Source organism: Artemia franciscana, chromosome 13 (genome assembly GCF_032884065.1).
Source record: "Artemia franciscana chromosome 13, ASM3288406v1, whole genome shotgun sequence".
In the NCBI taxonomy this organism is placed as follows: domain Eukaryota; kingdom Metazoa; phylum Arthropoda; class Branchiopoda; order Anostraca; family Artemiidae; genus Artemia; species Artemia franciscana.
The window spans coordinates 63,298-84,568 of NC_088875.1; the positions used below are offsets into that span (position 1 = coordinate 63,298).

Consider the following 21,271-nt stretch of genomic DNA (forward strand, 5'->3'; position numbering starts at 1 on the left):
TTTAAAATAAATTGATGCATTTAAAAACTCTTTCATAATTAACAAAAATATTTCCAAAAACAAAATCATTTTACTTTTTTTTTGGCTCGACTCCGGAAATGCTTATCTCTATAACATTGTGCTTTATTTCCTTAAAAAAAAATTAACTTTAGTTGTCAGTTCAGGATTGCTAAGATTATTATGTAAAATGCAAATATATTTATGGTACCGAGTAATAATCTAAATTTTTAAAATAAAGCTTGAAAAATAACTGAAAATTGAAAAACTAGTTTGACTTATTATAACACATTAAATCAATAAATCTTTTTTTTCACTGAAGGGAAGGAGCGACATTAAAACTTAAAACAAACAGAAAATACCCGGTGCATGAAAGGGGCTGTGTCCCCCTCAGCGTAAAGAGTGGGGCCTTAAGGAGGAAACAGCCCCTTTCATAAACGGAGTAATTTCTGTTCGTTTTAAGTTTGAATGTCGCACCTTACTTTCAGTTAAAAAAACTCGTTTTATTATTTCATTTCTGAATGTTTTTGAATTAATGCATATTTGATTTTGGCTCTCCGCAAATGAATAATTGAAACGAAATTTGCGTATTAATTTATTTTTTTGGCTAAATGGCTTTCTCTTAGTTTTGATCAAACGATTTAGAGAAAAAGGGTAGGGGAGGAGGCCTAGTTGCCCTCCAATTTTTCGGTTACTTAAAAAGGTAATTAGAATTTTCAATTTTTAATGAACGTTTTTATTAGCAAAAATATATATATATAACAAATTGAATTACGTAACGAACTTCTATATTCGTATATTTTTATTATGTATATGAGGGGGTTTGCCCCCTCATTAACTTTGTCCCAATTCTTTGTTTATTCCCAAGCTTGCGTCTTTTGTTTATTCCCGGCATAGAAATTTGGTTCTTTTGATGTATCTATTTGTATCTATTGTATCTAAAAACTCCGTTTTTAGAGTTTTGTTTACTATTGAGCTGGGTCGCTCCTTACTACAGTTCTTTACCACGAACTGTTTGATAAGACGTAATAAGTGAATATAATATTTATACGGGTTTATATTTGGACTAGATATTTTTATTTTAGTTCTCAGTTCAGGATCGCTAAAGTTATTATGTAACTTGCAAAAATATTTATGGTGTTAGAGCAATAATTTAACTTTTTTAATTAAAATTAGAAAAATACTTGAAAAAAAAATTGCTAGGTTCTAACTACTCGTTTCTGCTGTTTTCCTCCTCAGCTAGCTGGGCACTGGAAAATAATAGAGAGCTGTTTAATGGAACATTTGAAAGGAAATTGTTTTATTGTTGCTGTTTAGTTGACGTTTGAGCGAATCAACCGCTCGTATACGTGTTTTTCTCTTTTAAAACTTGGGCTTATGAAGCCACGTCACTTTGAGAACACTCACAAATAAAATTTTGGCTCAGGCCACGTCAACACTTAAGATATGTTGGGAGAGTACTAGGACATTGTGCAGAGTATTCTTGCTTAAACCACTGGCACTAGTATGTATATCACATCTCTATGCTTCTATTATTGCTTAAAATATCTTTGAAAAGAAACATGCTCGGATTTAAATAAGGGTAAAATACCAGAAAAAATCAATAAATAAAATGGTTTATACAGTAAAAATAGAAATTAATACACTTGCTATAGTTAAAACATCTATAAAAAGTAACGTAAATATGAAACAAAAAGGTCAATACAATGACATTAAAAATCAACACATTGTAATTTTTTAAAAAAAGAAAGAAAAATCAGAGGATGTTATTCAGACTCTTTATATACCTAGTCAACAACAACGTAGTCTTTCTATAGACCCACTTAGGGTACTTAGCCTGACCTAGGATTGCTCTCATTCTAAATGCACCAAAATACTTTATAATTTGGCTTCTAAACGCATTTCTTTGTACTTCATATTTTTTACAGTTCATGAGAATATCCCTATTATCATCATACTCATTACAAATATCACAAAAAGGTGAGCTAATTCTCCCCCATTTATGTAAAAATGAACGGGTTTTGGCATTACCTGTCCTTAATCTAAAAACAGTAGCAGCAACAAATCTAATATCATGTACAAGTCAATCAGGTGGTGCCTTATAGTCATAAAGTTCTAAAATTGGATTTATGCAATTTCTATTAAAATTATTGATCTCTCTATCAAATAATACCCTATAAATACATGCAAAATATTCATTTTGATTGGGTTTTACACTTATAGTCTGATCATTTAAAATGCCCCACTTTGCCATTATATCAGCAGATTCATTTCCAGCAATTCCCACATGTGCTGGGATCCAGACCAGAAGTATATTATTACTGACAAGCTCTAATGACCTAACTATTTGGTGGATATTACAATTGAAAAAAAAAACAGGCTCTCTGGTAACTTAAAGCTACATGAAACTACATTTTGGGGACCACCACTGCACAGCCAACATCTTTATCCAACTTGGAGCCATCAGTAAAATTTGTATATGGTCTCTTAAGTGGTCAGTTTGTCTTAGCCAGTCATGTTGGAGAGTCAAGTTATTATCATCCCCAAGGTCAGGTACTGGAAAATACACTATTCTTTATTGCACATAGCTTATTCAATATTTTATCCTTAAAAACTATCTCATTAATGTGTACTATATTTGGACACTCATTTGAAAACAAATTATTACTCCTTTAAAAAGCTGGAGAGCTCCTATCCTTAAAACTAACATCACTATTATAATTATTTATAATTTTCATCTTGATTATGTCCTCATTTAAACTAGATTTTTTAGTGAAATACTTCACAAGTAACCTGTCATGTCGCAGCTTGAGCGTGCTCACCCCCAATTCAATCATCATTGCTGGGATAGGGGTACTATTTAGGCCGCCAATGGATCGCCTAAGTACACTGTGGAACAATGTGTCTAACTTTTTTAGATTCTTCTGACTAGCATCACCATATATAAAGCTACCATAATAAAACTTACTAACAATAACAACTTTTATAATTTTACTAAGGCACTTACAACGAGCACCCCTTTTCCATAGGCACATTACATTTATAAGGTTTAATCTACTCCTAATATTACCTAATGAATACTCTATGTGTCTCAACCATATCATTTTACTGTCAAAAATTAGGCCTAGGTAGCAAAAAGAATCATCCAGCCTAATAGCCTGATTCACAACATTTACTTGTGGTACTGCAGTATTATTATTTTTGAGAATAGTATACCAACTGTTTTCTCTAGTGATAATGTTATATTATTCTTGATGCACCATAGTTGAACATTATTTCATGCTTTTTGCATCACTAACTGTAAAAGAAGAGGTGTTTTCCCAGTTGTTACCAGGGCAATGTCATCAGCATATACATAGGCTTTTTAGCCAAGGACAGTTGACATGTCCAAGTCAGTGCAATAAATTACAAACAAAATAGGATTTAAAACTCTCCCCTGGGGTAGACCCAGATCATTTTTAATTTGAAAATTTGTACAATGCCCACTAGCAGCTACCCTAACCTCGCGATTTCTCAAAAAGCTAGAAAGCCAATTTACGCAATTGGCAGGCATCTATTTCCCCTGTTTCCTTTAAGAGTTCATCAAGGTCAACTCGGTCAAATGCAGACTTCATGTCTCGGAAAACTGCAAATGTATCTTTCTTGCATCTGAATCCCTGTTTTATTTCTCTCCTCAAGTCTAACTAAGCAGTCAGTTGTGCTCTGATTTGGGAGGAAACCAAACTGTTCTTTCTGTGCAGCTTTTATTACAAGCCCAAGGATTCTATTTTGAATCAGATGTTCCATTAGTTTTCAGAGGCAAGATGTTAGTGAAATGGGCCTATATGAATCTGAATTAGAGGGATCCTTTCCTGTTTTAGGTGTTGGAATTATGGATGTCTTTCTCCATTCTTGGGAGTGTGTCCTTCTTTGATGGACTTGTTGAATAGAATCAGAGGAATATTTTTGGCTTCCTCTTGTAAATTTTTGAGTATTAGAGTATGTATTTGATCAGGGGCAGATGCTCTTGGTCTTATTCTCTTTATAGCAGTTTCTAGTTCATCATTAGTGAACGGTTCCATTTGGGGTTGGTTATTATTATCTGTAGTTATATTAGCTGGTGCTTGGTACTAATACCCTTCGTAATTTTTTATAAAATTATCTAGGAGGATTTTCATTTTATCTTCTGGAGCTCTGAACTTCATGTCATCCTTTTTGAGGAGAATAGGAATTTTTGGGGGATTTTTTTGGCCTCTATAAATTTTAAATTTCGCTGCATATTTTTTATATTTATATTATTTGAAAATTTTTTTCGATTAATTTTTTTCCATCCTTCTCTTGTTTATTGGAGTATAGTTTTTTTTTTAATGCTGTGGCCCTATTCATCTCTATTTTGTTATTTATTGTTAAATTTCTTGCATATTCATTTCTCTTCTTTTTTTCCAACCATGCTTTTTCATAGTTTGCATTCCAACCAGGAATGGAATTTCTTTTTCTTTCCTTGGGCTTAGAGAAACCAAAATTATCTTCACTAGTCTTCACTAGTAGGTCTGTTACTTGTTTATTTAGTAAATCAATTGAGTTATCAGTCAATATTTTATGTAGTTTAAATGCTATTGTACTTTGCCAACTGGGCCATATAACTTTCACATTTTTGTTCTCTGTAATTCAAGGTAGTCTATGGATTCCTCTAGTTGCACAATTAATGGAAGGTGGTCAAATTGAAGTCATCCCCTATTAATTTATCATTTTTCACAGTAATTATTTACCTTTTTTAAATGATTCAGGTCAAAATCCGCTGTTGCTCTATTATAGTAGTTGACAACAAATAACCATCTATTTTCCTCAAGTTTAATATTTATCAGACCAACTTCATTTTTACCTGTAAAGGACAAAGTTATTTCCCTAAGGCATATATTCTCTCTAACCAATGTCAGCAGACCTCCCCCTTTTTTCCCTTCTCTATCCCACCCTACAGGATGAAAACCCACAAATTTTGGTGTTTTCTTTTCATTGGTCAGAAGAGTCTCTGGAAGGAGGGCCAAATCAGGTTTTGCTCTTACTATTAGTGTATTTATTAAAGCAGTTTTAGTTTTTTCCCATTTCTCGTGTGTTTAGCTGCAAGACCTTCATGATTTACTGATGCGCTTCCTCTTTTTTAAATGTTTAGTCTGGTGAGGTCTCTTTATCAGGTAATGTACGAGCTCTTTTTGTCATTAAATCACTTTGATCCTTTTCTGTTTCATGATTTCTTAGAAACATTTTAGTTGACCCAGGGACCTGGACAAGAACATCATCTAGGATCCTAGTAAAATTTTGTAAAATTTTTGTTTTTTCTACTATATACCTGTGCCTCACATATAGTAGAGAGTAGAGAGGCACCTGAATTAAGGCATTTTTCTAATTTGTGCAGTCTTGACATTTTTTGTCAAATTTTTAAATGGAGGTTAATATATATTTTTTTTTGAAATCAGGGAGATAACAATATTATCATTTTTATTATTTGAATGGATATAAAAAAAAAAAATACATTACTGCCTTTCCCAAATTGACGGCTTTTGCTTCAAGTCATCGATTTGGCATTGGGATGTGCATGTCGTTAGCCAAGCACAGTACTTTTATAGGATTAGGCAACGTTATATAATACATAATCTTAATGCTTTGTTCTTAATAAAATTGTTTACTTTTCTTTATTCTTTTTTTTATAAAACGTTATACAAAATAAATACATATAAAATGTCTTTGATAGTGTACTCAGATAATGATTCAGTTTATGCTTACATCTCTTTTAAAGTTTGTTTTGCTGTTACTTACTTTTATTAATAGAATTCCTGTCTTAATTTACAGAAGAAAATGCCAAAGTACAATCGACTTTTCCAAAGCATCTGAGACGAAGAGCTGCTAGCCATAATCCTAAAAGGGTTCCCCAAAGACTTAGAGAAAAATATCTTGTAAAAGTAAGTAGTCCTGAAAATCAGCTTCATTCAGTTTGCTCACTTCAGGCATGGAGTCAGGAATACTATTGGAGGAGGAGAAAAGGAAATTGTTTCTTCATTTTTCTGTGGAGAGGGGGGTGTCTATAGTAACATTTAATTCTTAAGCATTACATTCAAAATGTGCTTCTGAAAAAAAAATTAATATTAAAACTCACTTAGTCAGAAGCAAAATATGATATGATGTTTTTTCTCTTTATGATGTCAAGGGCTAATTCAGCAACCTCTGTGAGGAAGGAAAACAGACTAGTTTTTAACTACCAAGACATCTTTCAGGAGGTGTACTTGAATATCAAACAAACTCAGTGGAATATTAGAAACATGGATTGTTTTGTGGGAATCTAGCTCCTATATTTAGTAGAAGTGGATGTTTCATTCCGGCAAGATGGGAAGTGCTGTTTAGTGTCCTAGTTGTTATTTTTGGCTTGTGGATCTCTGTGGAAGAATTGTAATTTCTAAATTCATGTCTTCTGGGCATGTACGAGGATTGACTGTTGAATATCAATTAAACTTGGAATATATATATATATATATATATATATATATATATATATATATATATATGGTATTAGAACATGTTGCATGACAAAAAGGAATAAGGTTTAGTGTCTTACTTATATTATTTGTGGTCTGGAGCCAATACTACCTATATGTTTAATAGGGATGGGTGGAGATTCTTAAAATTATAACACCAACTACAATAGCATGTCGGATGTATGCAGAATTTAGGGGAAAGTTAGTGCTTATTTCCACATTGTGTCTTTTCTTCTTTTCAACAAAAACTTCTTTAGGTACTGGGATCCTATAACTGTGACCATTTCTATCTTTTGGTGGCGGCTGGGGGCTTGATGGTATGAAATTCATTTCCAAATAGATTTCTTTATTAACCCTCTGTTGCAAATTGACCATACATTAATTGGAATCAATAGTGTCCCAGGGGACCAAATTTAGCCCATGGAATAGAAAGGCAGTTTTTTAATCTCTTTCAGAAAATAACTTCACTTAATTTTAAACATTATATTATATTGAAAGAAATCAATTTATATAATTATACTATACTTATAAGACTTTTAAAATCTTTACCTTGGTATTTTCATTATTAAAAACTGTAAAAATGCCCCCCCTCCCTTCTGGTGAGAAATTTTTTTTTTAATCTTCATAAAAAAATGAAAAAGTCCTTCCCATCTCCCTATATTTACGTGTGTTGGTGCCCTTGAACTCTACAAAGGAAAACCAAACTTACTTTGCTAAAACTCCGAACTTTACCATAATATCAATATGCTGTGTTGAATACTATTTGACTAAATGTCAAGCCTTCAAAATATCATTTTCTTGCTATTGTTTAATTATTTAAGAAATCGCTGCTTCGAAATTTGATTGACCTAGTTCCTTATTAGAATAGCATGACTTCACTAAAAAAACAATCCCTTTTTTTTCGCTATGGTATCTAATACCACCCTATTCTAAGTATTTTGTGTTCAGGGGTCTCAAACTTTAGTCAGAAGTAAATTTATGAAAAATGCTAAAGAGACTGGGAGGGTTAAACTACTACTACTAACAACTAGCCGCATCACCAACAAGCCAACACAGCTGCGTACTCTCCTCCTCCGTCCCAATCTATTCAAAGCCTCCCTCTTTACACCTTCCCAGGAAGTTCCCATTTCCCTTAAATCTTTCTTTATGACATCCTCTCATCCCAAATGCGGACAACCTGCTTTCTATTTAGCCCTTGAAGGTTGGCCGAAAAGAACAATCTTCAGCAATATATCATTCTTCATCCGCAGAACGTGCCCAAGCCATCTCAAACCTTTATCTCATTATATTCCTAGAAAGCTGGGATGAACCGCACTTTTTGTACAGCGTACTGTTTGAAATACGGTCAGTCAGCCAGAAACCCAGAACAATCTGAACGCAATTTATCTGGAAAACATTTAGCAAATCTTCATCCGCTTTTCTTAGTGCCCGTGCTTCAGAACTATATTTGACCACTGTCATCACTGTAACTTCCAATATTCTAACATTAGTTTGCAGACGTATCTTCCTATTTTTCCAAACTTTTTTCAACTATAAAAAAAAAACAACCTAAGCCTTGGCTATTCTACTTTTAACATCTTCACCACTCCCACCGTCTTTACTAATAATACTACCAAGGTAAGTGAAGCTGTCCACTTGATCAATCTCTTCGTCACCCAACGTCACCTTTTCATCTTCACTTATTCCTAGCCTTAGCGACTTAGTCTTTTTAGCATTAATTTTTAAACCTGTTTTTACACCCTGGACTCGCAAAATCTCTAAAAGTTCATTTAATTTGATCGCACTTTCATCTAGGATGCTTAAATCATCAGCATCATCCAAGTCCAGGAAACTTTTTCCTCCCCATTTGATTCCGTATTCTCCCTTGGCCTGTCTTGTGCTCCTTGAGACAAAATCCATTAAAGTGATCCATATAAAGGGGGATAGGACATAACCCTGCCTAACTCCTGATTTAATACGAAACTAACTGGTCACCTCATTTCCTACCTTAACTGCAGCAGTGTTATTCTCGTACATAGCACTAATCAGTAATCACTTTAGTGTCTTTGTCTAGTATACCATACAAGGATAAGATCTTTGCTAAGGCTCTTCTATCAACAGAACCGAATGCTTGCTCATAATCTATAAAACTGAAGACCAAAGGTGTTTGACAACTCAGGTACTTCTCGATTATTAACCTAAGGGTGAAAATTTGGTCGACACATCCTCTACCCTTTCTAAAACTGTACTGTTCTTCTCTTATCCCTTTGTTCACAGCACTTCTCAGTTTAAGAAGTATCATATTACTTAGTAATTTGCTACCTGCAGAGACCCCGCTAATGCCTTAATAATTACAACACTCACTCTTATCAACTTTTTATGCAGTGGTTTAATAACCTCAGAGCCACCATCCTTAAGAAACTCATTTACTACAATATCAGCACATGGGGCCTTATTAATTGTTAATCTTTTTAGTACTGGCGCTAATTCTTCCTCATAAAACAAATCCTCTTTCACGTCCAAGGCATCACAAACTTTTTCATTTTCCTATATATCTTTTCATGCAACCCGGTGTTATTTTAGCTCATTCTCAAAATGTTCTGCCCATCTCTCTTTAACTCTTTACTTATCAATAACTGTAGTCCCGTTCCTATCTTTAACTGGGACAAGTCCAGATTGACTACTCCCTTTCAATTTATTAGCATGCCAATATAATATTTTACTATTATCCCGTCTGTCTGTTTTCCAGATCCTCGGCAATTTTTATCCATGAGCTCCACTTCACACCATCTAGTTCATATTTTAATGTTTCCACCACTTTCTTTACATTTTTTTTTCGTATGATCTATCACTCAGATCATTCTTGTACATGCCCCTTCTCCTCTCTATTAAACATAAAGTTTTTCACTAATATTCTGAACCTCCCGGAGACCCCGGAAAAGACCGGAACCTCCCGGGAATGGCTCGTGTGCTTTAAAATATGGCTTAGCTACTTCGAAAAGACTTCTGGAAGCATTGACTCCTCAACTTAGCCTCGGGAAATTTTTGCAAAACCTTGTAAGAAGTAAACAATTCTCAGACAAGACAGAATGAAGCGAGTTGAAATAGCAGCCAGGGTATATGCAAGTACAAAAGGTGACAGTGTAAGAAAAAGAAATCGTTTTTTTTTTGTGCATAGCCAGCACAGAAGAGAGCAGATTCGTACACGTCTCTGCATAGTCTAAGAACCTACTCAAAACTGACACAACAACAGAACGAACCATAAGTGTATATAGATAAGCTCTGCGCTCCAGGAACGTAAATCGTACATTGCACAATTTTACTACAGTTCCCGGGTCAATTATTTTATTAGAGTTAGTGTGGGTAATTCAGTCAAGCTATTTGCAGGGTTGCCAGCGTTGGTGATTTATCGCCAAATTTTGGTAATTTTCTTTTCGTTTGGGGATTTTTTGGTGATTTCACCAAAAATTTGTTGATTTCATCATAAGTGAGGCGAATTTTCTCTTGAAAATGCTATTCAACAGACTTGATTGTCGTCGGTACATGCGAATTTATTGCATATCAAAACAGCCGATCCGATGAGATGACCACAAATCGTGCCATCTGTATTTACAAAGAAGAAAATTTAAGGAAAATATAATAGAGAACAGTCGCAGTATCTACGACACGCGGCTCGTTCTTAAATTTGTTGCAGGTGGAGATTTATTTTTATGGAGATTAATTTATTATATTTTTTTCTATTTTACCCTATATTCACATCCTAACGTCTAAGTAGGTGGGTTATAAACATATCTTTAGTCTTCACTACTATAATAAGCACAGATTGCCTATACTCTGAATGAGGTATAATTCTAGCTGATGAGCTTTTAGCTATCTTGGAAAATAGCTGTACTAGGAGAGTCAAACTTTCAGGAATTAACTCAGACCCTAAATTATGCCCTGAAGAGGTGTTTTATAGCTCCCATTTCAAGGTCATTACTGTAATATTTTATCTGGAAATTCAGATGAGTGGTTTAAAAGAAGTTGGTTTCACAATCCTCGATGTATTTAGAAGGCCCAGACTTCCGATGAAAATAGGAATACTTATTCCAAACCCTAAATCTGAAATACTTTAGCATAGAGTGGATGGGAAGTTAGCTGAAGCTCAGGAAATGAAAAATACCCTGCTGCTAAACAAAGAAATAGTCAGGTTAAGAGACCACTATTCAAAAAACTAGCAAAGTTTCCTATCCCAGTGTCGTTTATTGTTCCTACTAATAGCACAAATTTGCATCGACAGCTTGGTGAGACTTCTGCAAGTAAGGCTATTGAAGAAGTGACAGAGGTAGCTTATTCTGTTGGAAAAAAATATGTAAATGCCATATTTATGTCACTAACGTTCAGAACGTCACACACGTTCAGACGTTTGTGACGCAGGATGCTTCTATTTTACAGAGGTCTGCTACAAACATTATATCCATCTATTTTCTCATAAGAGGACAGTCAAGGAACCCAGGTTGTGATGTAGTTAAATCAGATACTGAAGAAAATTCTGGGAAGAAAGTGATTTCAACATTAATAGTGTTAATGATACTAGCTCTTTTGAAGAGTCAGATAGATCGTTTCAGGCTCCTCCAGGGAAAAAACTGCCATTGACTTGCACATCAAGACACATGGATGAAGACACTACTTGCAGTGAAAGTTAAAAAGTAAATTAAGCAGTCAGAAAAAAAAGACAGACCTTCCGTTGACCTTATGGCTTCGGTAACGACAAATGCAACCATAATAATAAAAAATGTAACTTGAAAAGCCCTCGAATACAAGAAAATTGTAGTATTGAAATAGACCAAGATCTCAGTCATCATTGATGAATCAACAGAGAGAAAAACAACGAAATTTCTTGTAATAATTGTTCGTTATTGTTCTCTGGAAGAGCAAAAAACAGTCGAGCTGTTTTATCAATCTAAGTTGTTTCTGATGCAACAGCCAAAGGGTCGAAGAGCTTAATTGCAGAGAATTTCAATAAAATAAGAAAAAATATCACTGACCAATTCCGTTACCTTTGCTTGGGACAATGAAAGTATCATGCTAGGATTCAAAAATTGCTTGGCAAAGTCTTTGAAGGATGACTTTCCATGGCTTACAACTGTCGGTTGAATCTGATATTGGTTTACCCTCTGCTCAGCTGCTTCGTTTGATGTCTTGACACCCATATTTTTTGCAGTTAAATCATGGCATTTTTTAGTTTTATCAAGTTTAGCCCAAAAAAAAAAAAAAAATGAAATTTAGACAATGTCAAACATTTCCTGTTATAGCTGAGTGCTGTCTGATATGCCCTAGAAAAGCGAGATGGCTGGCAATGGAAAGTGGCTTAACATCATCTACAGTAATATGGAACACTTAACCTTTATTTTCAATCTTATCTTGCAGGTAATATACCGTCCCGTAATGCCTTTTAGAACGCACTAAAAACCGATGATTTGAAATCACATTATGTGCTCCTTGGTTAATTGTAGTAGTTTTGAACTGACCTAATGTAAAGTTTAAGAGTAAAGAGGTACAATTTCATTTATTTCTTAATAAGGTGAAAAGCTGCTTTAAAGAAATAATGTCAATTTTTATCAAAGAAGATGTTTTGGCTCGCGCTACCCCATTTGCTGTAGACTTTACTAAGCCTGATAATCTGCTAAACTTTAAAGACGCGTATTTTGGAGCAATATTTGAAGCGCATATCAGTACGATGGTAAAAAATCTTGAACACCAAATATTGAACAATGTACTGTTCGAATTTGTCACTTTCTATTAAAAGCTGTAAGTGCAAATCAAATTACGAATAAATGTCTGTGATCCTCTTCTGAGTCAGCTCAAATGTTTTAGTCCGATGATTATCATTTCTGCTACGATTCCCTCTATTGCGTTGATGCACAGTAGATTTTCTGCAACTTTCAATATTGAAGAAGATTTGCTCAACACCGAGTGGAAAATGCTTCCGCATGTTGATGATGAAATCAGAAATAACACTAAGCTAGAATCTGCGCAGGTGTGGTTTTTTTAGTGGTTTGTAAGGAAGGCCGTGGAAATTCTTTGCTCCTGACCCTACCCAGGCTCATAGAAGTATTGATGTCCTTGTCTCACTCAAGTGTCTCGAGAAGAGAAATATTATTCTCTGCTAAAGCTCGCTAAGAGCCAGCCCCCTGTCAAAGACGAGAAAGGTGAAGGAAAATGGAAGTTGAAGAAGATTAATAATCAAACTCATTGGACACAAGCATTTGTTTTTATTATTAAACGAAGTCATTATGTTCTGTTGACAGTTGAAAAATCGTATTTAAGTTCAAAAGTTTGTATAACGTTTTCTTTAAATTCAAGCTCAAAAATCTTGTTTACTTTAAAGTTGTTAAATTTCATTAAGAAGTAGGAAAGATAAACATAAGTCTCGCCCTTTTTTGCGTTCACATTGAATCGTCCATGTGTTCTTCCGTGAGAAAGAAATCACATCTGGGTTGTGATCTATGAATTCTTCCTTTAGATCCTCATTCCTAATTTTGTTTTTTACTACAAAAAAGGCAAGAAAAATTTGAAGATATTTTGTGCAGAAAGATAGTATTATATTTTGTTATTTTGATGTCCCTCTGTTTTTAGCCAAAATAGATTTTCTGGCCAAAAAAAATGATAAAATGTATGAATAATAATTCTGCAAAGGTCTCCCCTGAATGTTTACCAAATCTTTTTTGGGGGGATATTTGTTTCACTCCACTTTTAAGCAGTAATACAGCTAGTGGATAGTTATTGGTATGAAAACAAAAATCTTACGAAAACAAAAAGCTTACACCTGTCATCTAATACTCTGTAGTAAGTGGAAATACATGCGAAAAATTTGGACCATAATTAATGCCAAAGGCAAAAATTTTATGAATTATATCCTTTTTTGGTGCTTTGGCACAAAATAGTCTTAAATTGACTGCAGGCAAGTACATTTTTGGAAAACTGATTTCCTATTTGTTTTTAAAATAAGAATCTGCATTATCTAGAAATGAACACATAAAATGGAAACTGTAATTAGTTCTGTGAACAAAATCCGTATGAATGTGGCATTTTAAAATATGTTGGTATGGAAAGTGCTTCTCTATGTTCTGAAGACTAGTAGAGATTAGTAACACGTATAAATTCACCTAAGTATAAAAATACCAGTAACAACAGTAAATTGACTTATAATAGGTACAAATATGCATCGGTATAATGCAAAAAATGCTTAGATACGAAAATTACTTAAAAGATATGAATCTATTTGGCATCCTAAAATGTTTCACAACCAATTTGCCCTTTTATGAGTTTTGGTCGTTTATTCTAAGAGTTAATGGGGATTTTTTATTGCATTCAGTGGCAACCCTGGCTATAGGTCAGTGACTATCACAGCTTAGATATACAATACAGCTATGAAAACTCGATTTATTTTTGGGACACAGTGCACGGTAGCGATCCTAGCGGCTGGAGACAGGAAACTGGGAGTCTGAAATCTAAAAGGCGGAGCAATTCACAGCTTAGATACCAATAATAGGCAGGAATTGCGTTCCCGCCTATGGTGTTGTAGTACGGTCGAGGAGACGCCAAGTTCAGAGCTCTCTACCAAAAGCTTCTCATGGGCAAGATAGGAGTTTTCATAACTATATTGTATATCTAAGCTTTGGTTACTATTGACTTCTGTTAATGTATTGTGAAATACATATCTTTTTTATAATGGAGTCTACAACTAGAAGCAATGGAAGGTAACTTCAAAATCATGGAAGCAGTTACATTAAGCATTAAATATTATTAAGCATGGTTGGAGTTTATAACGTCCTAAGCTGCGCATGCTCATTTTAAATGACTCATTTATAAGTTATTTGGTTACTGATATTTTTGTTGTGAAAGGTTTTTAAAACATTCCAATTTTTTTTAAAGGTTTAAAGGTTTTTAAAAGACTCCAGGTTTTTTAAAGGATCTTAGACGTGTCATTTGTATCATTTGTTCGTCTTTTGCAAAGGAACTAAAAAAAATAAGACTGTTACGTCGGGTTAAAGATAACTCAATGATTTTTACAGTTACATTTGTTTTTACTCATAGGACTTTAAGGGGTAATTTATTCAATAAAATATCACTTTGGCCATCTTTAGTAAATTTAAAGAAATCGGAAGATAGTTCTTTTATGAGATAGCTGCTTATATTATTTGCTTTTATCAGTTGAGGCACTTCAGAATTTTTTTTTTTTTTTTACAAAACAAATTCTTCTGCTGTTTATAGATAGGTGGAAAACAGGTAATGATAATGTGATGTGAGTCATGTGTTAATTTGCATTCAATATGGTAATAGACAGTACAATATATTCTTTCTTATATTCAAGTTGAAATGTCAATAGTAAACTAATAGCTATTAATGCCTATAGATCTTTTGGCCAACAAGTTGGAATGTTAAAGAGTTACTTTGCGACAAAAGTGATGAGCAAGTTCAGTCACCAATCATCAGTTCGACTAATCCTAAGCACCCTGGTACCCTTTTTTCTAAGGAGATCACAAAACCACCTTGCAGCAATGTTCTCTTAATGCAGCTAAAACACAAACTTGGTTTAGTGCCTAAAAAGTATTATGATATGGCAATCTCGAGCGGCAGTGTCATTGGGTGATGGTGGAAGTGCGCCATTAGCATCAATGCTAAATATTTCAAAAAGATACATAGGTTTATCTATTTATCTTAATGCAGAGTGCATGGCTCTAGGGACTTTATTTATTATTCGTCAACTATGACCGTTGTCACACATTGGTTTCACTGTTTCTTTTTGGAGGGGGGTCCATTGAATGGTTAGGTCTAAGATCGTCTGGCAGTTTTTTTTTTGCTAATTCAATGCAAACTTTCTTAAATTATTTAACAATCTCTTTTTCAGACTAAAGCTACTGAGAATATTACAAAGCGACCAAGTAGGCGATATAGACGCCGACCAAAAAATTTACTCATAGAATATAACCGAAGACAGAGGCGTCATGCTTGGTTGGAAACTCACATTTGGCATGCTAAAAGGTACAATGGCTAGGACCTTTTTTTAAATAAAGGAGGGTTTCGGGAGGAAGATTGTCAAATAAATGATTAATTTTGGACTGTGGTTCAATCTGAAAGCCATTTTTGTCCAGTTTATATTTAATAGGATCCTTTGAATTAAAATGGGATAGTTGCGGGTATCAAGCCATGGCTAATTGTAGAAAAAGCCAAAAAAGATAGTCAAATTGATTGAGAAGTAAACCTGGAATTACCCCCCCCCCTTTATTAGGATTGTATAAAAATCAAGTTAGTTCTGAATGACGAGAAAACCAAGGTGGGCCAATAGTCCTCCCTTCCTCTAACCTCTGGTGTCAGCGTTTGATCTAGTTCTATGGATGAAGGATGACAGATTTTCACTGTTGGCCGTCCGTTTAGGGCCAAACGAAAAGCAGGTCGTAAGAAAAAATTCAAGGTATTGGGTACTTCTTCGGAGGGTGTAAAGAGGCAGGCCTTAAATAGATTGGGATGGAGAGGGACCGTACGTAGCTGTGTTGGCCTCAGGTATGTCGTAAGGAAAAATTCAAGAGAAATGGGTACTTCCTCGGAGGGCGTAAAAAGGGAAGCTTTGAACAGGTTGTGATGGAGGAGGACTGTGCGTAGCTGTGTTGGCCTCAGGCGGCTTGATGCTGCAGTGAGTTGTTATAATGGTAGCATTGCAATCACATTATCGTAGTCATCTGGTATACCATGTAAGTAGGACCTCCACTGAACTTCTTCCCAACCAGTTGCCTGTGAAAAGTCGGTGCAAAGGGGGTTCGGTGATTCAGGTGTGTACCAATTATCATTTCTAACGTGAATATCAGATAAACATATCCTCACTAATTACAATAATTAACCCGAAAAAGTTTTTTTTTCCAAATAAAAAACAAAACAGAATAAACTTACGACTTAGTACTGATTCATTTTGCATTTTAATATTAGTTTCTGTAGTTTATTAATTTAATAAAAAAAAGTCTTTTTAACTGAAAGTAAGGAGCGACATTAAAACTTAAAACGAACAGAAATTATTCCGTATATGAAAGGGGCTTTTTCTCTTCAATGCCCCACTCTTTACGCTAAAGTTTAACTCTTTCTCTTAACTCTACTTTTTAAAACTGTAGAAAACTAGCGTAAAGAGCAGGGTGTCGAGGAGGAAAAGCCCCTTTCATATACGGAGTAATTTCTGTTCGTTTTAAGTTTTAATGTCGCTCCTTACTTTCAGTTAAAAAACTTCTTGTTTTTATTTGATTTCTGAACGTTTTTGAATTCTTGCATGTTTTGATGTTGGCTCTCCGCACTTGAATTTAAACTTGAGTTTTAAACCCAAAACTTGAATTTTGTCCCAATTCCTTAAGAGTGACCCCTGAATCCCAAACGCCGTAGAATAAATAGTTGAAATTACTAAAAATACTTTAGCGTAAAGAGTAAGGTATTACGAGGAGGTGAACCCCTCATATGCGTAATAATTTCTGTACGTTTTAAGTTTTAATGCTGCTCCTTACTTTCAGTTGAAAAATTTTTTCATATTTATTTTTTCATCGTTTTTAAAATAATGCTAGAAAGTCCTGCGTCCCTTTCATTGAAATTCTCTTCCCCCATGACAAATTCTTCCATGGAAATATCCTCCCACGTAACCCTCCTCAATTTCTCCCCTCCCCCCAAACCAAAGAAACCTGAAAACGTCTGAACACTTCCCAATAGCCATTAGTATATGTAAACAACGGTCAAATTTTGTAACTTGCAGCCCCTCCCACGGGGACTGTGGAGAGTAAGTCGTCCCCAAAGACATAGTTATTAGGTTTTTCGAATATGGTGAATAAAATGGCTATCTCAGAATTTTGATCCGGTTGCTTTGGGGAAAAATGAGCGTGGGAGGGGGCCTAGGTGCCCTCCAATTTTTTGGGTCACTTAAAAAGGGCACTTAAACTTTTAATTTCTTTTTAATTTTAACAACTTACTTTTCTTACTTTTAATTTTAACAACCCAAGAAAGTGGGATTTAACCAAATTTTTTGTACAGCTTACATTTTAAGATACGGTCAGGCAATCGGGCACCAAAAACAATCCGTAGGTAATTTTTTGGAAAACATAGTAAATCCTCCTCCGTTCTTTGGAGCGCTCACGCTTCAGATCCTTACTTGACCACTGTCATCAGTGTAGCTTCCAATATTGTAATCTTGGTTCGCAAGATTATCTTCCTTTTCTTCCAAACCTATTTCAACTGTGCAAGAACACTCCGGGTCTTGGCTATTCTGCTTTTAACACATTTACTGCACACATCGTCTTTGCTAATAATACTTCCTAGGTAAGTGAAGCTTTAAACAATCAACAGAGATAAAACTCTACAAAAAGAAAACTTCAAACGAGACGACGGCCAGTAGAATTAAAAAACTAAAACAACGCGGATATTTCGCCTGTATCAAAACAAGGCGTCTTCAGCACAAGATAGAAAATTAAAAGAAAACTAATCTAAAAACTAATAAAAACCACCACCAATTATAATACATACAATTGTCGCTACTTATCCACGTAGGGAAAAGCAGCTATTTGAGTTACTTCAATGAGAATCAAAGAGCAACTGAGGAAAAATTTATGAAAATTGAAACTTAGTTAATTATTCTGTTGTGAAATAATCCTCTTGTAAGCTAACATTGAAGCAACTCTTTTTGGTCTAGTGGGTAATCTTGTCCCCTCCGGTAAAAACCGGAAATAAATTACATGCCATTCGGTCCATTGATCTTCCAGCTTCCAATAAAATGAGCCTTTTCTGTTCGGATAGGGCTCATTATACTCCCCCAGGTTATAACTAACAAACCTTGCTTTAGGCCCCTTAAATCACTTTTGACTCCAAAAAAAGGCACTATAACTTCCAATTTCTTATCAAATGAGCCTTTTCTGATCGGATAGGGCTCATTATACTCCCCAGATTATAACTAACATACCTTGCTTTAGGGCTGTGGTAGGTTGTGTCTACCGTTGAGGCATTTTTATATGTCCTTCGGAATATTTTGAACAAAATGGCTATCTCACGCTATCCATCAGATGCGTTTGGGGAAAAGAGGGCTTCAAGGAGGGGGGGGGCTAGTTATGTTCCATCACTTTTGACTCCTAAAAGGGAACCAAAACATTCAATTTCCAATGAAATGTGCCTCTTCTGAAGGGTATACGACCATTCCTTCCATAAAACCTTACATGTCCCACGGGTTAACTTACAACACTTTCCCCTAGGTTTTAAGGTTTTTTTCAACCCTGAAGGTCTTGTTATATGATATTTTGATTATTTTTAACAAAATGGTTATTTCAAAATTTTGTCGGATGCATTTTAGGAAAAGAGGACGTGGTGGCGGGGCAAGTTGCCCTTTGTTCACTTTTTACTCTTAAAAAGGGCACTAGAACCTCTGATTTCCTATTCAATGAGCCCCCTCCGAAGTTTGTTCGACCTTCTCTTCCATAAAAACTTTATATGTTAATAATGGGGAACTATTATAACTTATAGCCCTTGCTCTGAAGGCTATTGGGAGGGTCCTCCTCAAACATTTAATTACTGGACCTTTCAACTACGCTGAACAAAATGGTTAACTCAAAATTTTGATTTGATGTATTTGGGGAAGTAATGGGAGGGGGGATTTTTCGCCTTCCAATTACTTTTGACTACTAAAAAGGGCACTAGAACTTTCAAATTCCATTGAATCAGCTCATTTCGAAGTTTCTACGACAAATTCTTCTATACGAAGTCCCCTAGTCTTAAAAATGAATAAATAATACATTATGCCCACATCGCTCTTTACTTAAGCTGCGCTATTGGGCTGCCTATGATCTCTTCCTGGAACACTGTCACAGTTTTGCATATTCTCAAAATGTTCTGTCCGTCTCTCTTTAACTCTTCCGTTGTCACTAATTGTGGCCCCGTTCCTATCTGCTACCGGGAGAAGTCAAGATTGACTATTCCCTTTCAATCTATTAACATGCCAGAACCATATTTTACTGTGCAGCCTGACTATACGTCAGGCAGCATCTTTCAGACCTTCAGCAATTTTATCCATGACCTTCTCTTCACACCTCCTTAATTTATATTTTAATTTTTTTCTCCACTTTCTTTACATTCTTCAAATTTTCCTATAATCTATCAATCAAAGAATTGTTATACAAGCCTCACCTCCTCTTTATTAAACATGGAGCATATTCACTAATATTCCTAGTTGTGTTTATAAGTTTGATCCGTGAGACATCATCAGCGACTTACCTAACTATTTACCTAAAATTATTCCATCTGTCTTCTACATTGTCAATTTTTAACACTTTTCAGTTTAGCATTTAACTAATTTTGTAAAGTTTATCTCAAAATCTCATCCTGGGGTCTACCCAGGATGACCCCAGTTAAACTGGGGTACATCCTGGGGATTCTCGGAAGGTAGTATCCTTCCTAAATTTCAGCTTTAAATCATGCAAAGACACTACTAGATGTTGATCTGTACTTTTAGCATCAAAATGGTGTATGGTGTGTGGAACTGAACCCTCGTATAACTGAACCCCAAGTAACTGAACCTCCGTGAAGCTGAACCCTCGTGAAACTAAACCCCGTTTAACTGAACCCCCGTGAAACTCAATTCTATTTAACTGAACCCTGGTGCAACTAAATCCCCTTCAATTCAACTCCATTCAACTGAACTCTCATGCAACTCAACTACTATTTAATTGAACTCTCGTTCGACTTAAAACGAACAGAAATTATTACGTATATGAGGGGGGTTGCCCCCTCCTCAATACCTTGTTTTTTATTCTAAGGTGTTTTTTCAATTTTTTAAAATAAAACTTATCATTCTAATTAAACGGTCCTTGTGTATCAGGAGTCATTTTCAAATAATTGGAATAGCGTAAAGAGTGAGGTATTGAGGAGAGGACAAACCCCTCATATACGTAATTATTTGTTTGTTTTAAGTTTTAATGTTGCTCCTACTTTCAGTTGAAAAAACTTGTTATTTTTATTTAATTACAGAAAAGTTCAAAGTTTTGTAATTTTTTCGTCTATTTATGACAAAAAAGTAAATTTTGAAACTTTATGCTGTTCAGACTGTTTTGTCGGCGAATCAGAATGACATTCATGATTGAATTTATCTTTTCTCGTGAACTGTCAAGGAGCGTCATGAAACACGTAATACAAATGCAAATTAACCACAAAAAGCTTAGATTGGTTTGAAGTTGGATTGTTTTTCAGAAATCACAGGTGAAGAAAAAATAAAAGTAGATTTGGGAATGTGTTGCTAAATTCAGAAATACCTGTATCCAGCTTCCCGACAACAGGGAATTCTTCATCGATGAACAATTGATGCCTTTTCAAGGTATATCAGCTCTGAAGCAAAAATCCAATCAATCTCAGAGATTTTCCAACCACCTGTGGAAAAACAGAAATGTTCTGAAGTTAATTCTTTGCCTATTAAATATTCATAGGGGCCAAATGCTCACTAATGTAACCAATCAGGTTGTTGAACGAACTGCTTGTAACGCAAACTCTAAGAAAGGGAGTTTGGTAGTAGTAAATGTATCAAATGAGTTCGCTTTTTTGCTCATTCCAAATATATGGAAATTTCTCAAGTTCAAAATTACCCAAAAGCTATTACAGGCCTGAAAAAATTTGCCTTATTTAAAAAAAAGGATTAAAACACACCCAAAAGCGCAAATTTTGTTTTTGTAAAAGCTGAAGCATCAAATTTGTCAGCTCCCCAAAAAAGGTACTCCTCTCTCGAAAAAAAAGGTTCTGTCATCCTT

General features: G+C 34.9%; 1 protein-coding gene across 1 annotated transcript in view; it reads left to right on the top strand.

Moving 5' to 3' along the window:
* Positions 1–21,271, top strand: part of LOC136034349 (ribonucleases P/MRP protein subunit POP1-like) — an 87,943-nt gene that overhangs the window by 14,555 nt on the left and 52,117 nt on the right. The window contains exons 2-3 of the mRNA XM_065715480.1: positions 5,824–5,933; positions 15,376–15,509. Of these exons, the coding sequence (XP_065571552.1) occupies positions 5,824–5,933; positions 15,376–15,509 (244 nt within the window). The remainder of the gene's footprint in view (positions 1–5,823; positions 5,934–15,375; positions 15,510–21,271) is intronic.